This window comes from Folsomia candida, unplaced genomic scaffold (assembly GCF_002217175.1).
Source record: "Folsomia candida strain VU population unplaced genomic scaffold, ASM221717v1 Fcan01_Sc001, whole genome shotgun sequence".
Taxonomy (NCBI): Eukaryota; Metazoa; Arthropoda; class Collembola; order Entomobryomorpha; family Isotomidae; genus Folsomia; species Folsomia candida.
In genome coordinates this window covers 8,418,149-8,445,760 of record NW_019091193.1, presented here as the reverse complement: position 1 = coordinate 8,445,760, position 27,612 = coordinate 8,418,149, and the positions used below count along the sequence as shown (strand labels likewise).

The following is a 27,612-nucleotide window of genomic DNA, read 5'->3' as shown; positions in this document are numbered from 1 at the left end:
CTTTGAGCTGCTAAGAAGAAAGAGTTGGATTTGAGCGACTAAATATGTGTCTATAATTTTATTATCTTGAAAATTGATTTCCACTTCACATCATCTGACTTCACTCTCAAGTTTCGAATCATGTACATTCTTAATTCCCTTTATAACCATAACCAGCAGATAATCCCTTAACGCCAAGGTTTGTGACGGCGTACAATTCACCAGCACCTGGCTCTGGTTCGACGGTGCCATCCTTCCTGAATTTGCTAGCCGTTGTAATGTACAGTGTGTCCAATTGAGGATCACCGAATGCGACTGAGGTCACTTTCCCAGTGGGAACTTTCACTTCTCCAATCTTCTTTCCACTGATGGGGTCAACATGAATCACCTGTTTACAACATATGTACACATGAACGTTGCATCGTGATGCATCATAATTATGTTTGCAAACTTTTCATAGCCTTTCACCTTCCCACCGTCGAAAAGTGCAATCCACAAATTTCCATCGGCATCAATGGTCATTCCGTCAGGGACGCCAACTACACCCTCGGCCTTCAGATCAAAGACTGGTCGAGGATTGCCTATGTGTGAATACAACATTTTTCCTTACTGATAGAAGAGTCTTATAAGTAACTCCCCTCATTTTTACTTGATTATCAATTCACATACACACATCTAGTGTATGAACTACTTACTTAATATTCCAGTTTTTCCATCATAGTCATGAGCATCCACCCTGTACGTGAATGAATCAATGTAGTACATCACTTTATCGTCCGGCGACCACGCGAGTCCATTCGAAATGTCGATCCCCCCAAAATGTCGATTCACTTTGTTTCCCTGGATTGAGTACAAGGTCCCCTTTTTATCGTCAAGTTTTAACGTTGATTGTTCCAAATATCCCATCGTTCCTAAATAATTATTCAAGTCACCACTCAATACAAGAGTAAATTAGACATATGTAAATGCATAGCATCAGTTTATTTACCAGCATAAAGTCTGCCTTGCGAATCGCACTTGCCATCATTAAACCTATTTTTAATTCGATCATCTTCGTTATCCACAGTGTGCAAAATTTTAAGACTGGTCGGCTTTGGTGATTTGCCATCCCATTCCATCAACTGTATCGTCCTCCCAATCCCGAGTAGGTACTGATTGGCATTGTTTTCCACGGGAACCACAAGGGACACGGTGCCACATTCTTTATATGCAGAAATAAATCATAATTATTTACCTTAAATTGTAGTGAAAATACAATTAAAATTGCATACCGATCGATACCCGGTAGCACTCTTGCGTTGCGGGGACATAGCGCAGGACACCTTGACCAAGAATATCAACGTAGAGCAACTCCTTCTTCGCAGCGTCCCAGTGCGGACCTTCGCCCAAGGCACAGGCTAAAGAACCCTTCGCAATTTCTATTTTATACGACATTATTTTACCGTGAACAAAATTGACACAATTTTTCAATCTACTGCACTTATTTACTGCATGCAACTATCGGCTGAACAACACCGGCTGAGGTTTAAGCACTATTTGTCGTCATTACAAGTAACTGATAGTTTCATTAGTTTCATGACTTCATCAGCTGCCCTCTGCATGATTTACAATTATAGTAGTGACATAGTCGTACGTAATGTAGCCCATATATTTGACAAGGTTAGTGTGTGGTATAGAATTTTGTCACCAATCAATTTACAATACACATTATTATCTGTACACAGAGCCTGTTATTGTAGTTTAGGTATGATATGATTGTATGAAACCACAGCTACAACTCAACTTGATCATATCACATTTGCATATCGTACTTACATATGACATATGCATACACATACACGTACGAAAAATCGTTATGAAATTATGTTCTTGTAATTGTGATTTCTTTAAATTCTTTGTTTTAAATTGAAATAAGCAAAGTTTCTTAAAAATGATGCTAATATAAATTTGAATGAAATTGTGTAACAATTAGTGTTATAGAATTTGTATCTCGAAACCATCATACGTACTTTATTTGAAGCCTACTATAATTTTAATAGTTACTTTATTAATTACAGTTCATCCTGCATCCATGTGAGTATGTATTACTTAAACGTATCGAGACAAATATTTTTATATTCCTCAACAATTTATAATCCATATACTTTTGAGGTCGGAATATTTCTGAAATGCTGCTTTACCGATCTTTGGCACCTCTGGCACGGAAATACAGCCCGTTTGAGTGTACAAACCTGCTTAGTCTGGGGAGATTTTACCGAAATGAAATAGAATATATCATCATAGATTGTTTAATCTGTTTCATGAATTTTCCTTACTTCGAAAATAGATAGGGTTGATAAGCAGCCAAGTAGGTGAAAAGAACGATGGGAGAAAGTGCCACCCATGTTTCCTCCAATCTATTCCCAATGGCGATCAAACTTAGGTAAGCACACCGGTCTGCCGTCATTCGTCTATCACCACTAGTATACTCTTGGTCTACAACCTATAATTTCCAGAAATATAAGTCATCCTTTAACAATGCTTTCTTAGGAAAATAGTTTGTCCGACATTAATTTTTAATATGTATCTACATACCTGACCCAGTTTGGATGTGAATGCATTTCGTAAAATTGGTGAAAAAACAGGACCTGGACAAATTAAGGTAACATCAATGTTGTCCGTATACGTTTCATTTCGTAGACTATTGAAGTAGCCGTGGAGTGCAAACTTTGACCCTGAATAAGATCCCGAATGATACACCCCCATTTTTGCGGCAATGCTCGACATGATAGCCAGTTGTCCCCCACGACCTACTTCAAGAAAATGCCGAACTACAATTCTATTCAAATTGAGGAGCGAAAACACATTCAGCTCAAACAAATCCTTATCCACTGCCAATTCCGTCTGAGGCCAGGCTGCCCGTTGAGAACGGCCCGCATTGGAAATTAGAACATCAAGCTGAAATTTGACAAGTTTATCATTTTCATTAACCACTATATGCTACACATATTTTTTATTAACCTTCCCAAATTCTGCTAAAACTTTGTTAAGTGCACCCTCATGTTCAGAATAGTCAGTGATGTCCAAAGCTAGCACTAAAATTGAGCTTTGATCTCTAACCGGATTAAGTTCTAAAAATTAACAGTTACATAAGTTCATAATAATTAAATAGTGACGGGATTTCTTCATTTTGCATGAGCTTATTAAACATTATTCTTGCCTAGACACTCGCTCTTGACTCGTAAAAGTTCTTCCTTTCTCCTAGCGGACAAAACAATTTTTGCAGAGTTGCATTTCGCCAATTCTTTAGCAATTGCTAGAAACAAGTTTATTCTTTAATATTTGATTGCTCTAATATTAGGATTAGTTTCACTGGGATTATGTAAAATAACCTTCTCCAATTCCAGAAGATCCTCCTGTGATCCAGATTACTTTGTCTCTAAATGCATGAACTGTAGAAGGAGATAGCAAAATGAGCGCTTATTTATTGAAATATGTAAGTAATAAATGTAATTCACAATTTTTGCCATACCAGGTTGTATCCCGATGTAGCAATACAATGCAGTAAGTACATCCGAATCACCGATACACATAACAATGAAAACGCTTATACAAAGAATGCACAAAATCGTGCCAAAAAGACTAACCCAATCCATTAGAAAATGCACGTGCCACGTATGCAAACTGAACAGAATTATAAAATAGTGTGTAGTTAAACCAGATTATTAAATAGCTCTATGTTTAAACCGCATTATTGTATTGTTACAAGAAAAATGACATTGACAAAATTTAATCTCAAGCATCATTGCATGTTATCACATTTATCACCTTCACCTACAAATTAATTGTATATGTACTTATTTGCTTGTGAAGAAGTGGACAAATCGTAAAAATTAGTCATGTACGTGCATATTTTGCGTTGAATACTATAGTGCAGTGCGTGTAGTCAATATATGAATATGTAGATCTATAATATATAAGTAAATAGATTCTACAGAGTTGAAAGTTTAGGAGTTTCAGACTAAAGTTTCAACCCTATGCATGACATGCCGATTGTATTGCAATATTAGTACGTTGTTTGCATATTCATTTAACTTAGGAAGTTGGTAAAGAGCGTACAATTTGCATTTTGATTAAAGTGTGATGCATTTTCTGATTATAATTTAAACTAAATTATGGGTGCAAGAAGAAATGCAGACCATTGACCATTTTGATGATATTTTGTCCTTCTAATTGTGATAAAATCATAAAATCCATCAAGTTAAGAATACTATCTTTAATATTTGAAACAAACATCAATACATATTGACTGCATTTTAGAACGGAAATATTAAATGTTCAATTATATTAACATACATACGATACATACGTTTAAACTCTATACTATGTCTATAATTAATATATTTAAATTAATATATTATAATTAATATATTTAAATGGCATTATTAATAATAGCACATTATTACGTGCTACTTAATAGCAAATTCTCGGCACCAAGGAAATTACATAAATCCAAGGAATTCAACAAAATTTAATATGGATAAGGAACAGGAATAATAATTGAGATCAGCTTAGAATATAAACCAAGTTCGATTAACCTAACCCTTATTGAACGGGACGAGTTGGTTCAGTTTCGAACTCTTTTTTATGGCCGCCTTGTTTTTTCCTGGAAGCAAACAAATGAACATCTTCAACTTAATTTGTTTTGTCACGACATTATGTAAAGTGAAACTTTCATTCAGTTTTACCTGGAATAGCTTTTGAATCACGACTAGTGATTTCCGCAAATGCTTCCCCGTTATCATTTGTGTCGAGTACAAGGTGCGTATTGGAATGGATTGGGATTCTAAAAATCGTTCCCCCAGAGTTAATCAAGATTGTGTTGACCTCTAGGGTAGGGACAACAGTAACTTCAGATAAACCAGATGAAAGTGACATGGCTTCACTACTAGACTGCTGGACAATTGCTTGCTGATTTGCTTGCTGCTTGGGCGATGGGCTACGACGAGCCTCCTAGAAAATTGAATTAAATTGATACTTAATTTCTATCATACTTAATTGCTATAATAAATATTTATAACAATGTCTCTTGTGCCTGTAACAATTCTACTCCATGTTGGTTCCACCAATGTTCCACATCAGAATGCTGAATCCAGTGATCGGATTTTTGAATATGATCCGATAGCGCAGTTACAAGATCCTGGTCATTCATATTGTCCAACATCTCTTGATTTGCTTGAAGAAATTGAATAACCTTCCTCCGCCGAGTTGGAGTTAACGGTCGACGAGTATTTTTCCTAAAAATTAAACATGATAAGTGTAGGGAACCAGTTTTATTAGTTTAGATAGGATTGTTAGTACTACTATTAAAAACTAAAATAATACCCGCTGGACATGACGATAACTGTTGAAGTAACACGAACAACTATAATCTGTAATACACACAACAACAAATTAAAATTATTTATTGTTAGTAAGGATATCACGAGATAGCGATATTTTCAAGCAAAAACAATGATTTCAGGTTTTAGATTGAAAAACAAATTCCCACTCTAGAACAATAAAACATTTTTTGTTCATGAAACAAATTATGAAACATTTTACCAAAAATTGTCAACAAGCCAGGTTTACTTCAAGTTTTTTTAGCTTGTACTGCCAGCTGGAAAGTGAAAACGAATCAAGGAAATCCAGCGACTTTTCAGGAAAAATAATTAGACGACTAAATGACGACTAATGGACACACAGGACACCATGACAACAGGAGATGAAAACTGACAGACAAGACGGAATGCTGGATAAACCTGGCTTTGTTCCTGTTTGTTTGATGAGACTTTTCGATCGTCTCACGTCACCCCAAATATGCAATAAGTGAAAATGAGACTTATGCAAAATGATACTTATCGAAATTCTTTGTCACATGCTATACTATAATTTGACCAAGTATTATATGCATCTTTTCTTATCTTTTTGCGAATTTTTTAGTCATCTGGTACCTAAAAAAATACAAAGGAGAAGAAATCGCCCTCCATGTGCTGCTCTAAACCGGATCTAAAATTAAAATTATAACTGAAATGAAGACATAAAATACCCATCTTCCTTATCCGATTCTTCAATCTCTTGATCCGTATCATCCTCCGTACTGGAGTCATTCAACATTTTCTACGATATCCGTCTTGACGACGGGGTCCAAAAAATAAAATTATCACAGAGGTGATGAAAATGTATTCTAAATGCGAAAAGGTGTGGGGAAATCGAAATGATTATGGAAATCGCATTTTAACACTAAATAACGCTATTTTTTATGTTCGTTTGACACGGTTTATTAAATATGTAATATCTTGCACAATTTTATCCTCTATCTACAACTCACTTTCTTGATCCTCTCCGCTTTACACACGATTACTGTAAATTACCGGTAATTACAGTCTGTAATGCTTCTTGGATATTTCACAAAATGTAATATCGAGATTTTGATGATGATCTACATACATATATTGATACTGTTTTTCAATTAAATACATGGAATGTTCTTGAGCGCACCTATATAAAAAGATTCTTCAAAAGGTACACTATGGGGATCTATTCGTGGTGGTGCTCATCAAGGCTTCCGTAGGTCTGAAATTCATGTTGAGTCATTAATTGGCAGAACAGAGAGACATGAATTGATTATTATTTACATACCCCGTAGTAAAACCCCCCTTTTTTCTCAAATTTGTGATTCTTGATAGGGGACGTCTCGCTTTTCTTCAGGCGGACCTTCATTGCCAAATACTTTACTTTCTGGGAAGAAGCAGTAGAAATAATGAAAATGGATGCTGGAAAGTACAGAAAAATCTGTTTAAAATAATTTAATCTGTTTGTCTCACAATTGAAGTATTCAAATGTATTAAAATTCAGGCACCCAGATAATGTACACAAGTACTTGATTCGTGTAACATCCTTTTATGTCGGTTTCCTCGTCGTTTTCATAGGTCTTTGTGCAGGTGATGACATGATGATTTTTTTGCATACTTATCTAAAATGTGTACGTATTTTTTTGCCATTACAGGTCGCGTAGCTCCAGTGGCTACAGGTACTAGTGATGCTCTGACGAATGACAATGTATGCATTAATTATTTTGAATGAAAAAACGAAAATGCTGACTTAGGTGCACCAACTCAACTGGTGATCCTATGGTCAAGATTATTCTTTCCTTCAATCCATGCGTGGAAGTATTTGCACATTCTCCGATGGTTTGGAATCGTAGTCTACGTTTACCTTCTCATGTGTTCAAAAGTCTACATTCTGCTTTTGCTCTATATTTGCAAAATTTTGAAAAATGCTTATGCAACATGGAACGAACGTCTTGTCACTGTGATTCATAAAGGGAAAAAGGAAGAGAAAAAGTCAAGAAAGGAACCTTGTGCTGCACGAACCGGATTTGATCATCTACATACGTCGGATATGAATGAAAAATGACTTTTTCCATTTATTGACCTACAGTCGCCAAACTTTCTGAGAATGTTTATGGTCAGTAGTAGGTCACGTAGGTCAAAGCATATTTTCTCATATTGGTCATATTTTCGGGTTTTGGAACATATTCATATTCCCGATCATATTTCGGGGTTTTTTCGTTCATTTTATCATTTTTGGCCAAATTCTAAGATTTGGCAACCAAATCGACTGAAAATGACTAAAAATTCAGTTTTCTCACAATGATTCATTGTGAGAAACTTTCAGAAATTTACGTTCATTTTCGCCTCAAGTGATTTAATTCATTGGGAATGCATTAAATCACCCCAGAACTTGTTTATTTGATAAAAAATGAGCATTACAAGAAAATATATCAAAAAATTAAACCAAACATTTAAAAAATAAAGTCATTTTTATGGTCATATTTTGGGGATTTTTACGGTCATTTTTCATTCATATTTTGAGGTTTTATCGATCATTCATATCCGACGTCTGATCATCTATTTCGAGATTATGTCGTATTATTGGATTTGTTACGAGGTACACATGGTTAAATCCCACAAATTGGTCTCCTCCTTCAAAACTTGTCAAAATCTAGAGTGTATATTTTTAATAAATTGGTACTGACCTGGTCTACAAATGGATCTGATAGAATTTAAAAATAAATTCCCAGAACGGAGAAATGCGTAAAAATGTTCAAATTTTTAGACCTATGACGTCACAGGCGATGAGTCACCTAATCCTACGTTAACAATTCTACTAATAATGTCATGATACGTGTTACAAAAATAGGTGCAGATACAATGTTTGCAAATGTAATTGAGTCCTATTTCGGGACTCAAGTATTCAGCCTCTGCTTTGAAGTGTACTATCTACTGCGAACATTCAGTGCCCATGACGAGTTTGCCTTTGGTGATACAAAATACTTACGAAATGAATTTGAATACCGAGTCTCAAATGTCGTCTCGGTTAATTGTCCGTAATGCTGAATTGACCAGTTTTCTAATTTGTCAGCGAGGAAATTGGATGGAATCTTGATCACGATTTACCTGTTTCATTCCGTGATAATGCTTCTGCTAGCAACGAACGCTTCCGCACAAGTTGGAGTGGCAATGGAAGGGTTGGAAATTATCAGGCGCAACGGGTGCATCGGGCACAAATCCATCAAGGAAATGTATTTCACCCTCAGTTTATGGCATGTAATTAAATGCCGCCATAAAAATATGGATTTTGCCCGATAAAATATGGAGTTTTGCCCTAAATGATATTTGCCCGAATATATTACTTTTTTTGCCCCCTAATAATCTTTGGAATTAATAAAATGACTGGCCACATAATTAAAAGCAAGTATAAATACACATATCTAACAGTAATTAGAGTTCGCTGATCAAAAAATTATATTTCCACTCAAGTCAAAAAATCATATAACATTGTCAGTTCGTTAAAACATTATTTAACCGCACAGGAAGCTGAAGAAGTTATTGAAAATGAGAATCAATTGGTATATAAAGAAAGTAACAAGCATTAGATTATTAAGTTTTAAATAAGGTAATCCGCAGCATTTGGTCATTGAGCTCAAAACTCAAAATTCAGCATTGCTCTATACGGTTCTTATAGCCTAAGACTTGAAAGATTTTTGGTTACTAAATAGAGTAGTGGGGGTATTAAATATTTGCTAAAATTTCAAAATAGTTGTAGAGAGCTGAAATTTAGCATGAAGGACGGATTACCTTATTTAAAACTTAATAATCTAATGCTTGTTACTTTCTTTATATACCAATTGATTCTCACTTTCAATAACTTCTTCAGCTTCCTGTGCGGTTAAATAATGTTTTAACGAACTGACAATGTTATATGATTTTTTGACTTGAGTGGAAATATAATTTTTTGATCAGCGAACTCTAATTACTGTTAGATATGTGTATTTATACTTGCTTTTAATTATGTGGCCAGTCATTTTATTAATTCCAAAGATTATTAGGGGGCAAAAAAAGCAATATATTCGGGCAAATATCATTTAGGGCAAAATCCATATTTTTATGAGGGTCGAAAATTATATCCCTCAGTTTATACATGAGCTACACAGGTCACTTTGAGACCGCCTTGACTGCAGGAAAATTCGTTACTTTCGACCGATCTTTCATGGTCTCTCTCGTGGGAACAATATTTTCATACTTTATCATTCTCACTCAGTTTACACCTCCCCTCTCGATGTTAGACCCGAATAAGTTAGAATTGATTAATACCAAGCATCTTATCATCAATGTGGAAAGTACATATCAAATCAATGCGGATATGAAAGTCGGGTACTAAGCAACATTACCACATAAATAACTAAATATGTATCAGTCGAATGACAAAATATAAAGTTTTATAAAAATGACCAATACAATATTCAATTAATTGATTAACCATATACGAAATCATGAAGCACAGATATTTCCCAGTATTTCTATTTATGCCTTTATTTTTGTAGATTTTAGTTTTACAAGGTACGATTAATAATGATACTGATAATTTTCTTGATATATGTACACGTAATCTATAAGAATTGAAGGAGGTACATTAATTTGATATGCTTCGACAAGGCTTTCATCTCCCTGAACCTTAGAGAGGTGTAGACAATGTTTGACCACAATACTTTGCACTATAAAGCCATTTAACCTATACACTGCTACGTTGAAAAAATAAAATGTCACACACTATGCCAGTCTAGAATATCCCATCAACTTGAGAACTGAAATTGTTATTAGTTTGCTTTTAATGAAAAGTCAAACTTTTAAAAATAATGGTAAGGAATAAAAGCAATCATTAATAACAGAAAGTTTTTCTGGACAATCTAATAATTTATACATTCATTGGAGAAGGTTAGTTAGTTGGCGGGGCTGGTACTGCAGGCATGATGAACCCTGGTTTCCATCCCGCAAATGCGGGAAGAGCGTACGTAGCAGACTCAGCAGTAGCAGAAAAAGTAGCTGCTGCAGCGGTAGCGGCAGCGCGTTTGGAATCTGCCTCATCTTTTGGATATGGACAATTCCTGAAATTTGAATAGGAATTAATGAATAAAATGTTACAAAAAACATAAACACTATTTTTATACTTACACTGCAATGTGTCCTCTCTCTCGACACAAGATACACTTACGTTTTTCTAAAAATAAGTAATTTAAAAAATAAATGGGTTCATTCACATAACATTACTTGAAGAATAACTTACCGGGTTTATTAACTCGACCACCACGACCTCCACTAAATCCACCTCGACCACCGGCTGGTGCTGCTCCTCCTCCTCCACCACGACCTCCACTAAATCCACCTCGACTACCGGCTGGTGCCGTTCTTCCGCTCCACCCCACCGTGTCCACCTTCAGGGTATATCCCTGACCGGGAAGCAAACCGGTTGGGAGTTGGAAGTAGCTATTCTGTTGGTTTTTCATCTAGAAATAAAACAAGTTATTACTTTGCTAACATAGCTTTTATTTACTAATTACCTATGTTTTGAAAAACTTACCTTCACGAAGACAGCAAACCAAAAGACGAAGAAAAACGCGAACACAAGAAACAAGAATTCGGATCTGTTGGAGAAAATTTGTTGATAATTATAATTTAAATAAAAAGAACATTAATTAATAATCAATAATTAATTGATTATATCTTACCAATTATTAATTCAGTTGCAAATAGAGAGGGAGAAAAAGCAGAACGTTCCGCAGTCGGCGGGTTGATATTTGGGTATGAGACAAAAAAATTGAACCACTTGTAGCTCAAATTGCCCGCGTGCTTCAATTTTTTTGTCTCATACCCAAATATCAATCCGCCGACTACGGAACGTTCTGCTTTTTCTCTCTCTTTAATTGCAACTGAATTAATAATTGGTAAGATATAATCAATTAATTATTGATTATTAATTAATGTTCTTTTTATTTAAATTATAATTGTCAACAAATTTTCTCCAACAGATCCGAATTCTTGTTTCTTGTGTTTGCGTCTTCCTCTCTTTGGTTTGCTGTGTCTTCGTGAAGGTAAGTTTTTCAAAACATAGGTAATTATAAGACCTGGGCCCAATTTTTCATGGTACTTTTCACTTCGCACTTTTCAACTTTTCACAAATTTTGCAGAGCAGAGGGTTTATCAGCGATCGTGATTTGTAAAGCGAAAAGTCGACACCGCAGAGGTTTCGAAAAGTGCAGAGAAGGGACCCGTTTTTCAAGGTGTCGCTCTGCAAAATACTCTTTACACTTTGCACAAAAAAGTGCAAAAGGTCAAGAGGCACTTCACCCCTCACTTTTCAAAACTTTTACTGCGGCTCAGACAATTTTGCTCCCTTTCGGGAACCAAGTTATCAATAAATGGCCAATTTTGTCTAATTTATATTTTTCATTTGTGCTAAACGTAAGAACTACATATACAATTTAATTCCTAAACAAATATTTTAACAGCTTTATTTAGAATATTGTAATAGATTAGGAGCAATATATAAAAATAATATCACAACTGGGAATTTTTCAGAATGCGTATGTTTTCGCCCGTAGTGGAATTAAAAAAAATCGGCCACAATCAGAATTTGTCAACACGCTGTCACTTTTCGAATTTTAACCCGATTTCCAACCTTAAACACAGTTTGTGCACCGAATTACTCTGAAATTATTTTTTTAAACATTAAAAAACTTGCAATTTTCAAAAAATAACGTTTTTGGTAGTTTAAAAACTTAGAAATAGCATTAAAATATTGAATTTGTAAAATTTTATAAAATTTTAATGAGTTTTTGGAATAATGAAATCCATGGAATTTTGTTTTTGCAAATTTACCCAGCATTTGAGGATATTCTTATGTATTTCGCAAAGTCATCCTCGCTATATCAGCAAAAGAGGAATTACAGAAGTCCAAAGAAACAATATTAAAATAGGTGTTTTAGTAGATTTGCGAATCCTCTAACGACAGAAGTATTTTGATCTTCGAAAGTTGTTTAAATGAGTTGCGATGCGAAATAAGAGGATGTCGTGGACGCCTAAATTTTCAGCCAAATTAAGGAAATTTAAAAATGCTGTAAACCTTTCAAATTTAAACGCTTTTTCAAAAACGAAAGAACATGTTTTATGGAAAGTAGTTTGCTTTTTTTGTCACTATAATTTATTTCGAGTCGCTGTCTTCGTTCTTCTTCGATTTTAAAATTTTTCTTTTACAACTTTGGTTTTTTCTTAGGTGGGGCTATGGTTACTGAAAAATTACCTAAGTAAGCACTTATGTTTCATACATATAATTAAAGTTAGGTTACCCAAGGTAGTAATATTTTTGTTTTTAGGGATTGCAAGATTAGAGTGTTTGGCGTCTAACCAAAATCATCTTAGTTTCTACGATTTGTTTCGATCAGGGGACAACGCCGCCGCCACCGATAAATCTGATTTCCCATCCCATCAACATTGTGTCGTCATGCCGCCGGGCCGACGCCGCCGAATAAATCACCAAAATTGGCGCCGCCGCAAAATTGATCGGCATTGACCTTTGCTTCAGGTAGGATCAAATCAAAGTATGTTGGATTTTTGTTGAATAAAGCTAGGTTAGCAAAGTAAGACTGATTTTAGGAAGATGGACTAGAGACTTCCTATTATTGTTTAATCCCTTTAGGGTTGAGATGGTAAAAGAAATTTGTTTTCATTTTTGGAGGTCGTGTATGAGATAAAGTTTCGCGTTTCATACAAGAGCTGGAAAAATGAGACCAAATTGCTTTTACCATCTCAACCCTAAAGCGATCCAACAATATTAGTGACACTAAATTTAATAAAAATCTAATGTAGTATAAAATAGATTTTTTTTCTGATCAAAAATGGCTGCGTAATCATTGAAAAACTGATATTTTACTCTTTACATTAACAATAATTATTCAAAAATAATTATTTAGCAAAATATAATTCATTTGAATTAACATTAAGAAGTTAGTGAGGGTATTCAGTATTTGTTCGTGTCGTAAAATAACTTGCTACAGTTACGATATTTCGTAAGCGTCGTAAGATTTTGTCATTGAACATCACTTTACTACGCTTACGATTTTTACGAACCTTCACCCCTTGGGTTTTCGTAAAATATTTTACGATACTAACTATACGAAAAAATAATGAATACCCTCAGTTTAATGGTGTCCAGCAACATTGCTGGAATGCTCTATAGTTCTTTGACATTCATGCTTATGGGATTTAATAAATTCAAAAACATGGCTGGAATGGGATCGTGCAGGTAATTAAATTATAATTTCTTTGATTTGCAGGGAAGATTACCAGATTTTCGTCCGTCATCGTTGGCTACGTTTTAGATTTATTTAGCTTTTTAATACTTGTACATTCTAGTTAATAATTGTTTGTTAAAAAAAGTTTACGGTTTGAATAAAGAACTGCTTTGTGCGGTTACAAAAAGTAACTGCTTTGTGCGGTTACAAAAAGTAACTGCTTTGTGCGGTTACAAAAAGTAACTGCTTTGTGCGGTTACAAAAAGTAACTGCTTTGTGCGGTTACAAAAAGCAACTGCTTTGTGCGGTTACAAAAAGTAACTGCTTTGTGCGGTTACAAAAAGTAACTGCTTTGTGCGGTGCAAAATAAAGCTCAAAATCAATTTTGTGATTTTGTAAAATTTAAAAATGGATCAAATTCTTAAATATCATTCATGGAATGCAAACGGAATAGTGGGGCTGATTGACCCGCATATGGTAAAGATGAATAAAATGTTTACAAATGTTTGGAAAGATGCCGATTTGGTTTTCATACAGGAAACCAAGTTGCATCCTTCTAAAGTAGATAATGTTAAAGCACTTGCCGGAAAATTTGGGTATGAATTCATGTTTAATGATTCGGAATTTGGAGTAACCCCAAATTGGATGAATTATGGAGTTGGCCTGTTTTTTAAGAAGGGCCTGAGTGTAACAAAAATAGAAAAGTTACCTTCAGAATGTCCTGTAAAAAATCCTGCCAGGATTATGGCAATCAAAGTTGACACGCCTCTCTTTGCGAAAGGAATATATTTTGTTAACTTGTATCTTCCAGTTAATCATCAACCTGATCCCAGTGGAACCAGAACTCTAGAAAGAGAAAACTGGGTTAGAACACTTGATGTGTTATCAGATAAATTGAGAGATAAAGGTGCAATATATGTTGGTGACTTTAATGCGATGCAACGCAACAATACTCTGGTTCCTTGAATGAACAGCAATGATCCAAGATGCGTCTTTTATGAAAAGTTGAAAGGAATCTTTGATAAATATAAATTTCTCAATGTGTCCGAAAAATTGTGGAAGAAGGACATTTACACTAGGTATATGTTTCAAAATAATGCATATCGAAAATCTCGTATTGACCATGTCGTAGCCTCTGTAAAGATATGTGAGTTAAACCATACTATTAAACCTACATATAATACATCGATAATGATGTTAAGTGACCACTTGAACATCGAATGTTCCATTCGTTTTGCTACAGATGCATTGCCAAACGTAATGAACTCCGACAAAATTGAATGTGATCCTATTGAATATGAAGGATCACAAGGGCTGGTTTGTCCCTTTTGTGACTATAAACCAGAATATCCATCACACTTAGTTCTTCACATTCGCATGCATACGGGAGAAAAACCGTATGTTTGTTCCAAACTTTGTGGTTTCCGAACTGCTTACCCCAACAGTTACGCCGGGCACCTGAAAATTTGCAACGGCCCATTCATTGTTATGCATTGCCCTAATGAACAATGTAGTGCGTCAACTCCTTTCCAAACACAGTGTGGAATGCAACAAGCGTCGCCAAAAAATGAATGCACAGTACAAATGTTGGAAATGTTCCGTTTCTTGCGATAATCTTGGTGCCTGGCAAAGACACTTGGATACTGAAAGACACAATAACGATAATTATTTATCATGGTTCAGTTGTGTCCCATGCAATAAGGCGTTTACTGAGCCGTATAAATACAACCGCCATTTGGAAACCTCTACCTGCCTTGCCTCTACATCTCCATCAGGTTAATAGAGAGACGAAACCTTTATCGAGACATATCAAATTAATATCCTCCTTTTATTCTCATATCCTTTGTAATTGTTCAATGGTTTTGAAGACATTTAATAAATTCAGATTATATGCACTCAGAACAAAATCGTCAAAAAATCGCTACCAGGCGGTGTCTATATATGACCTCACCGGTATGGTAAGAATTTGCTACAGGATATTTGTCAATTTCTTCACCGTGTCGTTGCAGTTTTTATCCGCATTTGCTATATCAACACTACCGGAAAGTAGCAAACTTCTACTGATCTGGAAGCATTATCGTTACCATATTATATGAAATTGTAACAAATTGGTAAGAACCAGGGTAGCAAATTTTAGAAACAAATAATATATTTTATTATAGAACACTTTAATATATTTTCATTGTTCCATACATACATATTTGATATAATTATACAAAAAATAGTTTATAATACCAAAAAACGAGCTATATTAATATTTAAATATGATGCCTTACAGATACAAATATTCCATCGGAATTACAATTGTGCATCAATTCCATGCGTTCATGGATTTCTAATTTCGTTACATCACATAACTCATACCATCGTGTTTCAATTTTCCTCTATAACTAAAATAATGTCTATCAAAATATTGTACTTCTAATTTATTAAGCAGCAAATAGCATGTTTTTTCATCTGTAATTAGAAATTCAACGATAACTCCAAATTTTGGAAACACAGGGTCGTGACCAAAACATACAATATAATTGTGTTTGTAATTGTAATTATTGAACCAAATTTGATTTGTCGTGCAAATTTCTGTTTCTTCATCACATTTTTCAAAACCATTAACTTTTCTCAAGAGTTCAATTGCATCAAATGGGTTGGAAAATTGGCATAGTTTAATACTCAAAATATTCTCAACTTTTAATTCGTTTAATACAATATTTTTTGACATAACTGCAGCATATTGCTGATGGCGAATGGAAAGTGTGTAAGAAATATTCCTAAAATTTTTTGTGTGATTCGCCAATTGCACAAAATAATTGTGCTTCCCTTCAAACCTCATTGTCCAAAGGGAAATCAAAGGACCAGTCTGTCTAATAACATAAGAGTAGTGACACATAAAATGGTGCTTTGGAATCAACCGATTTTCAGGAAATAATTCTTTAAATTTTGAATGATGTGTAATAATAAGAGAATCTAATTTAAAAAGAATTGCTTCAGAAAAGTTTCTACAAAATACAATGTTTAAAATTTCTAATAACAAGAGAATTAATTCCCAAAATTTCTTGGCATCACTTGTTACAATTAAGTCGCCAATTATGATTGGAAGATGCCTTATGAGGCACCAAGCTTGTGCAGCTTTTTGGCCAATTCTGTTGCTATTATTGTCTAGTCTAAGAGGCCGATTCTTCGAATCTAAGTAACTATAATCGTATGAAATAATTCTTTGGTTAATTTTTCTAAATCTAAACATTTTAAAAATATAAGTTTTTGAACTACGAGTTTTATTTCGTATGGAACCACCTTCAAGCAAATCATGCATTATATCCAATGATGGCGAATCTAAAAAATTAAAAAACTTTAAATAATTTAAGGCGCATGGTCTCTGAACGCCAAAACTTTTGCCTTGAAGGTGCTCGGCATAATTTACCTTGTTTCTTAATACCATATAGCAATGCTTATATGTAATTTGGGCTTCATCCTTACTTGTGCAGCATAATCTACAATAGTAATTAGAATTGAACGACTCATGGAACCCATAAATTGCATTTCCTCCCAAATTATCGAAAACAACAGTGGAAATAGGTCCAAACAATCTATTTGCACCATTTATTTCGATTCCTTGGCTTTCAAGAAGTTTCAAATCAGGAATGATTAAATTTAAAATAGAATTTATCCCATATTTTTGGGCATCTTCAGAATAGAATAAAGCAAGTAAGTGAATCTGACTGAGCTGGAAATTAATAAAGTCGGGCAGATTACGAAGTACAAAATAAATTGCCCCTATTTTATGTATTGCTCGCTTCGATCCAAGAGGATTAACAGTCTCGAACATAAAATAATTGCAGTTGAATAGAATTGGGGAATTTGGAAAACAGCTCGTTTGTTAAATAAGATTTGGAATTTTGAAAACATGAATAACTTCTTCAATCATTGTTTATAGAATAAAAATATTTTGAAAACTCAGGAATTGACACAATTTTTTCCAAAGTTTTCAACAAAGGGACGTACATAAAGGTGTCTTCAGCTATTACTTGCAGTCGTTTTGTATTGTGACTTCTAAGCTCAACTCTATTTCCTAAAGTCAACTCTTTCGGCATAACAAAATGATCATTTTCTTTAAAAAGCTTTTGCCTTTGATAAACTGATTTGACCTTATCAAATGCTTGAAGTAAGCTAAATATTTGTATTTGAAATGACTCGAAATTATTTGATGGAATTGCACTGTCGCCAATTTTAAGAATCAAATTAAAAATATCATTCATTGAATATTTCAACTCTTTCACTATAAAATCTACTGTGGAGTTGCTGACACCAGTTGCAAGTAAAGTGAAACAAAAATTGGTTAATGATACTGTCATCACCTTAATTCCTAAATCTTGTCAACGTACAAATACAAAAAGGGAAATTCGTTTAGTTAATTTAAAAAAAATAGAAATTATTGAGAATAACGATCATAGCTTAAATCATCGGAGAGTTGATGCTATCGTTAGCTTCATAAGTAAGCTCCGTTTGTATTTCTCCAATGAGAGTGACCACGCTTTGACTGTTACTACTTTGTGTGAGACAGACACAACATGGTGAGAATGTAACACAATAGTTTTGTGAAAAATCGTTACGAGGGCCGGTAATGAATCGAAATGTTACAATACGGGGTCGATTTGCTACAGAATTTTATTAAACTTCTCATAGTTTATTTACAAACATACTTATTTTTACGGTAGCAACCAAAGATGAAAATTGTGTCAATGTTGGTGACAATTTTAACACAATTTCAGTAAGAACAGCCTTTACTATAGGTTGGTAGCAATTAAATTCAGGCTTTTGCTACCAACTTGCTTAGAGTGTGGTAGTACGGCTGACATTTATATTTTGCACAGTAATACCCAGGTTTACAGTTTTTACCGAGACAGCATTCAGGGTTTTTTACTTTCTTGCAGTCCTTTCTGGCCTAAGTTTTACCAAAATTATTAGGATATATTAGGTAAGGGGAACTTATTACATGTTCTTGTGTTGTAAGAATTTATGTTTTTCCCATACTTTATGGTCCCACTTCGGAGGCTCGTACTTATCCTCGTGTTCATCCTCGTCATCCTCGTCGTCATCGCAATATACAACTTTTGAAATCAAAATTATGAAAAGTGCAGTCGTAGATAAAGAACACAGCAAATTAAATTTGATCATGTTCACGACGACACCGACAGAGCTTATGCTGACTCTTTGCTACTTCTTGCAGACTGTGCGCAGAAGAATATTTCCATTCATGTAGGAAATTTTGATGCTTATCTCGCCAGTTTTAATAGAAATAGTGATGCAGGATAATTAATATTCTGCAAATTATCATAATCATGATGAAGGTATGAAAATTGTTGTGTCGTTCCTAGTTATTGTAATATCAATTGTCACTTGTACACACTTATGCGGGATATACATGTATGTATATAAATAAATATTTGCTGGGTATTACGGTGCTTGGGGTTAACAAACTAATTGTCAGTGTTATTAGAAAGGATTCATGGGGTGTCCAGCTTGTAAAAGAAAAAGAATGACATTCACAATTGTGAATGTTATTCCAGATGCATACTGCATACATTGGTCATATATTAATGAGTTATTATTGATGTAGAAATTGACCTAAATGAAATTAGTGGTAGCTGGATTATATGCTCCTATGCAAGTAATGAGAAGTTAGAACTATTCACTATATTTCTGGGCGTTGGATATAGAATTTAACAAATCTTTATTTGTAATATTTATTCTGCTTTTTGATAATATTAATTTTGCATATATATTATATTTAGGCGCAAATCAAAAAAGTCGTAGCGTGGTCAGAAGAGTGGATTTCTTCATAATATTGAGAAATAATTATGTTAAATTTGTAAATCTAATACGAAAGCTCATATGAATATTTTTCTGTGAACTGAACTAAATTAAGGCAACTTGGCAGTCGACATAAATACCAGAGGCTTATTTTTGTCGCGGACGGAATCCGTAATATTTCAATTAGTTGGTAGTCTTATATTATTGTGACGAATTTGGCTGAATAATCAACTTTTTCTTCAGTCTTTTCACTTCCGTCCCGTGTGGTAATCTTTCTTCGTGCACCTGAACTTGTTGAAAGTGACCAGTACGATCCTGATGATGATGATTGTTATGAACCTTAACGTGACGGCCTTGTCCATGACGACTTTCACGGTCTCTTATTGTTTCTCTTTCTCCATTTCCTCTATCTCGGTAGCCTTCAAATGGAGCATGATGATTATATCGAGATGAGGATGAATGGGGTTGATTTGAACGTTGAGGGTAGTGGGGATGACTACTTGTCCCACCATAACCATATTCAAATGGATGATTAGTGGTTGGTGGGTGTGGTCGTCTAGATGATGATGACGGCGCAAGATGAAATGGAACAGCATTTTCCGCTTCTGCATTTCGGCGCTGGTTAATATTTCTTCTTGTAAAGTGGTGTTGTTGTATTGAACTGTGGTGTTGGTGGTGACTGGGTCGTGCTTCTAATTGTTTGTTCAACTCTCCAAAATCAATGCCCAACATTCTTACTACGTGTTTCACATCAAAATCTATATGGAGTAGAATATTTAATATTGTGTATTAAACAATAACACTTATATACTTATTTAGGCAGAATATTTACCAGCGCCATCAATAAGGTATCCGTGACGCACGAGCAATTCTGTTAGAGCGTGCTGAAAATCTATCAATTTTCGTTTTGCTTTTGATAATTCTTGAGTCATCCAAATCACTTCGCCACCAGCACTTGCAACCCCCGCTCCAGAAGTTTTGGCACATTCGCGTAAAAGCCGTTTAATCCCCTAAAGAAAAAAAAACAAACAAAATATCATGATAGTAATCATCAAATCAAAACATGCATATAAAACACCCTCCAAAATATGTAAATACTAACGTTTTCATGTTCCTCATCTTTTTCTTTTAAGGTTTTCCTATTGATGCTGATAGTTCTTCGCATCTGCTTACTTTCACGCTAAGAGAAGAAAAAAACAAATACAGTGTCATGTCATTTATAATTTATAATTAACCCACAAAATTATATTTTTTTTATCTCTCACCTCCAACTTGTCGACATTTCTCTCTAATTCCTTTGCGCTAGACCGGAGCTCTACAACTTTAACAAATACCTTGCAGAATAACCGTTGTAAATCAAATACGGAAAGACTAGCTAGCCTTGTTACAAGTTCAGCTCTCTCCTGTAAATGATTCGAATAAATAAAATACATGAATGAAAATCAATATGGACAATAATAATTAAACTTTATATTGCTATATAAATATAACCTGTCCAGGAGCTAGCTCATCCAAAAGGACCGAAGATTGTCCACCACAAATGATTTCATTCTTGAATTCAATTGCTAAATCAATCGCTTCAATTGCTTCTTCCAATTCAAATAATTGTTTTTCCTCCTCTTCCCATCGCACTCTATATCCGCTTGTTTCATTTGCCTAAACATTAAACGCAAATATAATTAGTAGCAATAAGAAAAATGGCAGTATAATCTGCCCCAATAACACTGAACCATCCAATTCCGTGAAAAAATGTTACAATCTAATTGTCAGTCGACGTTGTGTAGAATGCGCAAGTGAGAGTTTTACCTTTTTAGCAGCTTTCAATCTCTTAATCATTCTTTTCCTCTCCAAGTTAAGTGGTTCTCGAGCATCTCTCAGCTTTGCCACTTCACTCCGTGCACATTCCGGATCCTCACGAAATGAAGACAATAACAGTCCAGAAACGGAAGTGTCGTCAGTCTGAGTTTCGACACACTTGATGCCGTTAATCTCACAGTTAATTCTGGATGATGATCGTAAAGGAGCAATATTACTGCTATGATAACTAGGCACTATTGGTTCTTCTTCTGTTTGAATTCCGACATTGACAGATTTCCTTCCTCGCAACACCCCACGGTCGAAGAATCTTTCCGCATCGTCAACTTTCGAGTCTAGTTTTTGCCTAAATTTAAGAAGTGCATCGTCAAAAATCGGCTCAGACTCAGAACATTCGTCTTCGTCTAGAAAGTCGAGATCTTCTTCAGATTCGGATGCTGAGCTGTTTTCTTTGTCTCCTTCGTTGCTGAAATCGTCGTCGTCGTCGTCAAATTCCTCGCCACCAGACACCGAACCTGGTGAAGATGATATAAATTCTTCCGGGTCAAAGTCGCTGTTGACATGATTTTGAAGGTTAAAGTTGTCCTGATTTTGGTACGATTTCTCATTGTCAAGAATCTAATATATATTTATATTTTTTATAGTACACATTTAAAATTTATGAACGTACAATTCGTACAAATTTGTTTACCATTTCTTTTGAATTTAATGATCGACCTGTTTCCTTCTCTCCTCCAACCACATCGTCGGTCGTGCCAGTCATCAAGGGGATATTGTTCGGTGACTCCATGTCCCACCCAGCATTAAGTGACTCTAAAACTACAAATTACAACAATTATGTTCTACTAAAGTAAATTACACTAACAAAACTGAAACAGTTGCACATACTAAAAAATAGCATGTGTGCATGCAGTAAACACAGTAAATATTAGAAAGGTGGAAATGACGTCTGTGAAGCTGTACCTGGGTTTGAGTGCACTGCTGCCGCCCACCGTCCAGCTTCCTACCGCCAACCGCCGCCTCTCTTCCTACCGCCAACCGCCGCCTCCCTTCCTACCGCCTACCCGCAGATGCCACTTCCAAAAAACCTTGTACATCGACTTCTCTAACCCTTCGCCGTACCATAATAACCCAAAATGTTAATTTTACTCTAAAATACTCAAGAAATCCCGAAAACTAACTAACAAACTAACAAAATAATCCGCATAGATTCCTACAGCGGGATTTCAATCCACCGCCTCCATGCTTGTATATATTACTGACCGCACCCCCGGTCATCATTTAATGCGGACCCGCACCCGCCAGATCCCTCTGGTCAAAATTACCAAACCGGTAAAAGTCATGACTTGGACTTTTTGCTAATTTTGACTTTGTCGCCGTTTCCTACAGCGGGATTTCAAACTACCGCCTCCATGCTTGCATATGTTATTGACCGCATCCCTGGTCATCATTTAATGCGGACCCGCACCCGCCAGATCCCTCTGGTCAAAATATCCAAGCCGGTAAAAGTCATAACTTGGAGTTTTTGCTAATTTTGGGTTTGTCGCCGTTTCCTACAGCGGGATTTCAGACTACCGCCTCCATGCTTGCATGTATTACCGACCACACCCCTGGTCATCTTTTGGTATGGTCCCGCACCCTCCAGATGCATCGGATCCATATAAATAAACTCAGAGTTACTTTTGCCTTCTTCCTTGGTTTTACTTTGATTCTCAATAATGAACATGTAGTATAGATTCGTATAACTTAAATTTATAAGCTTATCAAGTTAGTCAAATGGCGAGATGTTGGAAAGCTCTTTTCTTGCTTGGTGAAGTGGTGTTTTCAAGACATCAGAGTAAATTAGCTCCAGTGTTTCGGGAAGCAGAACGGTTGTTACTTGTAAAATGTCCTGAAATAAGAATATATAGTAAGAATGCATAATACATAATTTCTTTAAATGTAAATTGTGAAATAATCATTGTCAAGATACTTCAAATCCTAGAGCAGAGATGTTTTTAAGCTTTTGGATATCGGAGGAAACTGTGGAACATATCTTAGAGCAAGATTTTGTGGTAAATGGATATGATACCACCATTTGCTGCAAATTTCCAGAAAAGTTTGGCTTTCGTTCCACCCACATCTGCGTAAATAATGTATTAGAATATTACTATATCAGGTTCTAGTTAAATAGCTGGGAAAATTTAGCGACCTTTTGTCGAGCACATTTGTAGCCGCCGACAAAGTCATCCCGATTGGCCAAGTAAAGTTCCATTATGTCTTCTTTAATGTTGGAGTAAGCCATCATGAGTGAATCCTCAGTAAGATTCTCAACGATTCTGTACAATAATTACAATTAAATTCATCGTCCATATTATTATGTATTTGCAAGTTACTTATATCGCTGATATTGTTTCTCCTGGGTGACAAATTCTTCACCCAAAACTTGCTTCCGCAGCGATTGCTTGGCTAAGAATATAAGAGATTTTTATTGTTATAACTGTTATAAGAAATTTGGTAATAAATGTTTGCAAAAATTCAGTTAGGCCAATCAGACCAGAATTCCCTTGCTGATCCGTCAGAATGTCCGAGACTATTTTCCTGAACTTTGACTCCAGGTTAGCTGTGGTAGTCTCCTCTTCTTCCGCGGATGTTTTATTACGCCTTTGCCTATTTTTCCCGAATTTGTATAGGAATAAATTAGTATTTAGACTAGAATAAAACATCTTTCAGTCGGGCATTTTTGTAGAATACGCTATCAAACGGTTATTAAAGTTCGTTTAAATATTAAATACTACATTACCGAGTCTCCAAACATCCATCCATAGTTCGTGCTACATTATTTTGATTGTTCAGAGTAAGAACTTGTTGAAGGGGTTGAGAAGACCTGTCTCTCCCAATCTTTTGAACCCTTGCATTCTCTCTTGCCTTCTCCTCGTCAAGCTTGGTAAGCTCAGTCCTATTATGTAAATATCTATTTTTTCGTTCGCCTTTTTTTCTTTTGCTCCATGTCTCCTTGCATTCTTGAACTTCTTCTTGAATTAGTCCTTTGGAATATCTCCACGTTCGATTTCGTCGTCATTTTGCAGCGTTTTTGTAACTAGCTTAGCTTCTTTGCTTGCTGGTTTCTTTGGTAGATTGTCGAATACAAATTTTTTGTTTTTACCATTTGTAATTTCAAAGCGATGCTGAACAAAGTCGGCGACATTTTCCGGTTCCACGATAAGATTTTGCTTTAATAGCCGAAACTCTGATTCACATGATCCATTCGTTGCCCGGACAAAGTTGGCGTTCTTGGTTTGCTGCACAACTCCACGTGCGAAAATTCCAACGTATGGGGCGTATGTGTTTTCAAACACGTTCAGCACAGCAGGATTGTAAAATGGGTTCAACTCTGCATCCTAATTCACGTGTTTTTCTTCAATTCTTCTTATTTTCTGAAAAGTGTGGTAGAATGGCGACTTCTCACGTAATAACCTACTTGCGTTTACTTCTTCCTCGTCTGGTCCTGCATAGTCATCCACTATAACGTCCCCATCCACCCATTCTTCAAGAGAAATTGACTTGATTCGCGCGAGATTGTGTTGGACATCTTCGGGAGACATCTTCTCCTTCCCAAATAGGGTACATATATCCTTCATGGCGATTTCCACGTCGTTTAGCGTTGACGCCTCTTGTAATTTGGCTAACCCTCGCACGCTCGCGTCCACGATCTCATTTCGAAATTTATGTCCAACGGTTTTCTTGCGAACATTGTCAAGAAATGACTTTGTCAAATGAGATGCACACAATTGTATGCACGCCGTATCTCCAGCAAACGTGTCCTCGTTTTTAAGGACGGCGTAACTTTTCTTCAAATATTCTTCTAGTTTCATTGTGTTATATCCCTCAGACACAGCATGAAGCATGGCGAAATTAAAGTCGGTACATATTACATCAGGGGCACTCTTCGTCTTATATAGGCGTAATTTTTTCACACCTCGCTTGATGCTAGTAAGAGGACCCGCAATATCATTGGATTGACCTCGCATTAAAACACTGTCAGCCACAATGAAGCTTCCCTGCTTCGTTTGCGCCACAATAGTGTACAATAACAATGAGTTCCTTTTGTTCCTGTGAGTTTTTTCAGCAGGATCATTGCTAGGATATAGGGCATCTCGAGGGGCTTTAAAATACCTCCTGTCGCATCAATTCCCACAATAACATATTCTCGTGAAATTGTGTCCGTAAATAATTTTATTGATTGCTGGTCAAAAAGATCCAGCCTAAAAAGTTTTGCATCCAAGTTAAAATCTTGGATGTAACCACAAATTGTGGCGTTGGCGTTGTGGCTTGTCTGGTAGTGATTTTTCAACAACCTCAAGTCGTCGAATATATTAGAAGCCAGTCTGACTTTTCCTTTGGACTCTGATTTCACAGTTCGTAGAGCGTCTGCACTGGGAGGAACGCTTTTATGTAAAAGCTCGAGCCCTTTCACATGGCTCAAGTCTGTGAGAAATATCTTTGCTGCCGATGTAGTTGATAATTGGTTTGATAGTTTTTCTCGTTCGATCCCCGTGATTGGCCTTGACGTCCTTTTTCCTTGGACGAGGGTGAAAACTCCGAAAGATTCCAAGGTAGTTTCCAAGGCCTCTCCCTGGATTGGTTTGCATGGGAAAGTTACTTGAAGTTTGATTCCACATGAGCAGTATCCTTCCTGTCGAGCGAATGGCTGATCTTTTTTCCTTTCCGAATAATAATAGGGCTCCCGCCTATTCTTAAAACGGCAAAGGATGCCAGCTTCCCGAAGTTTCTGCGAAATAACGTCCCCACGAATCTTGTTTTCTACAAATTTTGAGGTTTTGTAGTCAAAAAATTTGGAAACTTCGTTTGGGGAAAATATAACTGTCATTTTTTTAGGCGGAATATAATTCAGTTCTTCCTGAGAAATGCCAAGGACAGTACAAACTGTGTCCACATCGAGTTGTACATCAGCTAAAGGTGCGTGAACTCGTACGGTTTCATTTTCGTCGGCTGACCATGTCTGGTGATCGAACTGGTATGAGGTTTCTTGTGCGTCTTCCGCGTTATTTTGCATATCCGCCTCGGAACCTCCATTTGCATCATTCTCAGGTCCGTCGTGTTTTTCGGTATATGTGTCATCATCAAACTTCTGTACGTCGTCGTTGCCGTCATTTTGATCTCCGTTTTCAGAATCCAGGTCGTCGTTCCCATCTTTTTCAATACTGTCATTTTTATCAGTTTCTGCTGCATCCCGACATTCCAGACAATACCACTCATTGGACTCTTTGTAGTCGCAATGATTTTTTCCGACTCCGTCCTTTTGGTAATGATACCACTTACCACATCCATCACATTCTACCGCTGGCAAGTGGTCGTCCCCACGAACTCCGCAGTTGCACCAGCTTTCTTTTACGCTTCTTGTCTTTCGTGGCACGTAGTATTCTGCTGTTGGATAGCGCTTCGAAGGCTTTGGGCTTCTTCTGGTTAATCTCCTTGCCGTGCCATGTTCTGGATGAAAGGGTCTATGAATCACGGGGCTCTTATTTAATACTAAACGGGCGTGCTCTGCTTGGACGTCCTGGAGACCCTCAGCTTGTGCGCCAAAGCTTTCTTCAGGTAGGTCTTTGTGGGCGTGTTCTGTTTGAACAGGTTCGGTTTGGGTTACGAGGATTTGCTCATCTTGGGCGACGCCGACATGCTCCAGTAGCGCGGTTGTGATAAGTTGTACTAGATCAACTTGTATGTTCTCTGTGTGAGCGTGGGGGGCGTCATCAGCTTGGCGTTGCTCAATTCCAAGTTCGCTAACGAGGTCGGCTTGGTTTACGAAGATTTGTCCATCGTGAGCGATGGGTTCGTCTTCAAGAACGACGACGTGGACAAATTCTACTTGGTCAGCTTGTGTGTCCTCGGTTTGGGCGTGGGGGACGTCTTCAGCTTGTGGCTCCTCAGTTTGGGCGTGGGGAGCGTTTTCAGCTTGTGTGTCCTGGGTTTGGGCGCGAGGGACGTCTTCAGCTTGTGCCTCCTCAGTTTGGGCGTGGGGGACGTCTTCAGCTTGTGTGTCCTCAGTATGGGCGTGGGGGTCATAGGTGGTTGCATATAATGGGACATGCTCGGACACAATTTCTTGTGCCGCTCGACGTCTTTTCGGAGGGTTCGTCTCTTCACGAAACTCTGCCATTTTGAGGAAAAATCCTCGACAGAGTTCGTGTGGCACCCTTTCTTCTCGCAGAAACGCCGTCCAAAACTCTTTTTCGCAGAAGGATACCGTATTATTATGAGCTTTGTTCATGTCTGCTTTGGAAAATTTCATCTTGGACGACTTGTAGGAAACGGCAACAAAGTCGAAACTAGCAAAAAGTCCAAGTCATGACTTTTAC

General features: G+C 36.4%; 6 protein-coding genes and 1 long non-coding RNA gene across 8 annotated transcripts; all 7 read right to left on the bottom strand.

The window, feature by feature from the left end:
- Nucleotides 1–32: 32 nt before the first annotated feature.
- On the bottom strand, nt 33–1,557 carry LOC110857370 (regucalcin). The gene is made up of 5 exons (XM_022105969.2): nt 1,251–1,557; nt 968–1,180; nt 675–890; nt 448–560; nt 33–367 (listed from the first exon to the last, which is right to left on the bottom strand). The coding sequence occupies exons 1-5, from the start codon at nt 1,411–1,413 to the stop codon at nt 131–133; spliced, it is 942 nt and encodes a 313-aa protein (XP_021961661.1). The 5' UTR covers nt 1,414–1,557; the 3' UTR covers nt 33–130.
- Nucleotides 1,558–1,953: 396 nt separating this feature from the next.
- On the bottom strand, nt 1,954–3,724 carry LOC110841604 (dehydrogenase/reductase SDR family member 7). Its single transcript, XM_022087289.2, has 7 exons — nt 3,491–3,724; nt 3,351–3,410; nt 3,179–3,274; nt 2,980–3,089; nt 2,554–2,916; nt 2,295–2,461; nt 1,954–2,219 (listed from the first exon to the last, which is right to left on the bottom strand). The coding sequence occupies exons 1-7, from the start codon at nt 3,612–3,614 to the stop codon at nt 2,156–2,158; spliced, it is 984 nt and encodes a 327-aa protein (XP_021942981.1). The 5' UTR covers nt 3,615–3,724; the 3' UTR covers nt 1,954–2,155.
- Nucleotides 3,725–4,277: 553 nt separating this feature from the next.
- Nucleotides 4,278–5,728, bottom strand: LOC118433818. The gene is made up of 5 exons (XM_035846105.1): nt 5,563–5,728; nt 5,344–5,390; nt 5,054–5,255; nt 4,707–4,971; nt 4,278–4,624 (listed from the first exon to the last, which is right to left on the bottom strand). The coding sequence occupies exons 2-5, from the start codon at nt 5,352–5,354 to the stop codon at nt 4,557–4,559; spliced, it is 546 nt and encodes a 181-aa protein (XP_035701998.1). The 5' UTR covers nt 5,355–5,390; nt 5,563–5,728; the 3' UTR covers nt 4,278–4,556.
- Nucleotides 5,729–9,862: 4,134 nt separating this feature from the next.
- LOC118434128 (cold shock protein 2-like) lies at nt 9,863–10,999 on the bottom strand. The gene is made up of 4 exons (XM_035846919.1): nt 10,921–10,999; nt 10,627–10,846; nt 10,515–10,560; nt 9,863–10,447 (listed from the first exon to the last, which is right to left on the bottom strand). Exons 2-4 carry the CDS (start codon nt 10,844–10,846, stop codon nt 10,279–10,281), a joined length of 435 nt encoding a protein of 144 aa, XP_035702812.1. The 5' UTR covers nt 10,921–10,999; the 3' UTR covers nt 9,863–10,278.
- Nucleotides 11,000–15,939: 4,940 nt separating this feature from the next.
- On the bottom strand, nt 15,940–18,924 carry LOC118436458. Of its 2 annotated transcripts, XM_035854595.1 has the most exons (3): nt 18,659–18,923; nt 17,049–18,569; nt 15,940–16,960 (listed from the first exon to the last, which is right to left on the bottom strand). In XM_035854595.1, the coding sequence occupies exon 3, from the start codon at nt 16,938–16,940 to the stop codon at nt 15,975–15,977; it is 966 nt and encodes a 321-aa protein (XP_035710488.1). In that variant the 5' UTR covers nt 16,941–16,960; nt 17,049–18,569; nt 18,659–18,923; the 3' UTR covers nt 15,940–15,974. The 2 variants fall into 2 exon arrangements, with proteins under 2 accessions (XP_035710488.1, XP_035710484.1); XM_035854591.1 differs by having other exon boundaries at nt 15,940–18,569; nt 18,659–18,924.
- Nucleotides 18,925–19,329: 405 nt separating this feature from the next.
- Nucleotides 19,330–22,187, bottom strand: LOC110854792 (kinesin-like protein KIF27). The gene is made up of 7 exons (XM_022103241.2): nt 21,945–22,187; nt 21,245–21,871; nt 20,930–21,094; nt 20,704–20,841; nt 20,541–20,618; nt 20,271–20,448; nt 19,330–20,196 (listed from the first exon to the last, which is right to left on the bottom strand). The coding sequence occupies exons 1-7, from the start codon at nt 22,041–22,043 to the stop codon at nt 19,640–19,642; spliced, it is 1,842 nt and encodes a 613-aa protein (XP_021958933.1). The 5' UTR covers nt 22,044–22,187; the 3' UTR covers nt 19,330–19,639.
- A 758-nt stretch (nt 22,188–22,945) lies between these two features.
- LOC118436461 lies at nt 22,946–24,836 on the bottom strand. Its single transcript, XR_004835464.1, has 3 exons — nt 23,790–24,836; nt 23,226–23,701; nt 22,946–23,144 (listed from the first exon to the last, which is right to left on the bottom strand). It is a non-coding gene; the product is annotated as an uncharacterized LOC118436461 (long non-coding RNA).
- Nucleotides 24,837–27,612: the final 2,776 nt, after the last annotated feature.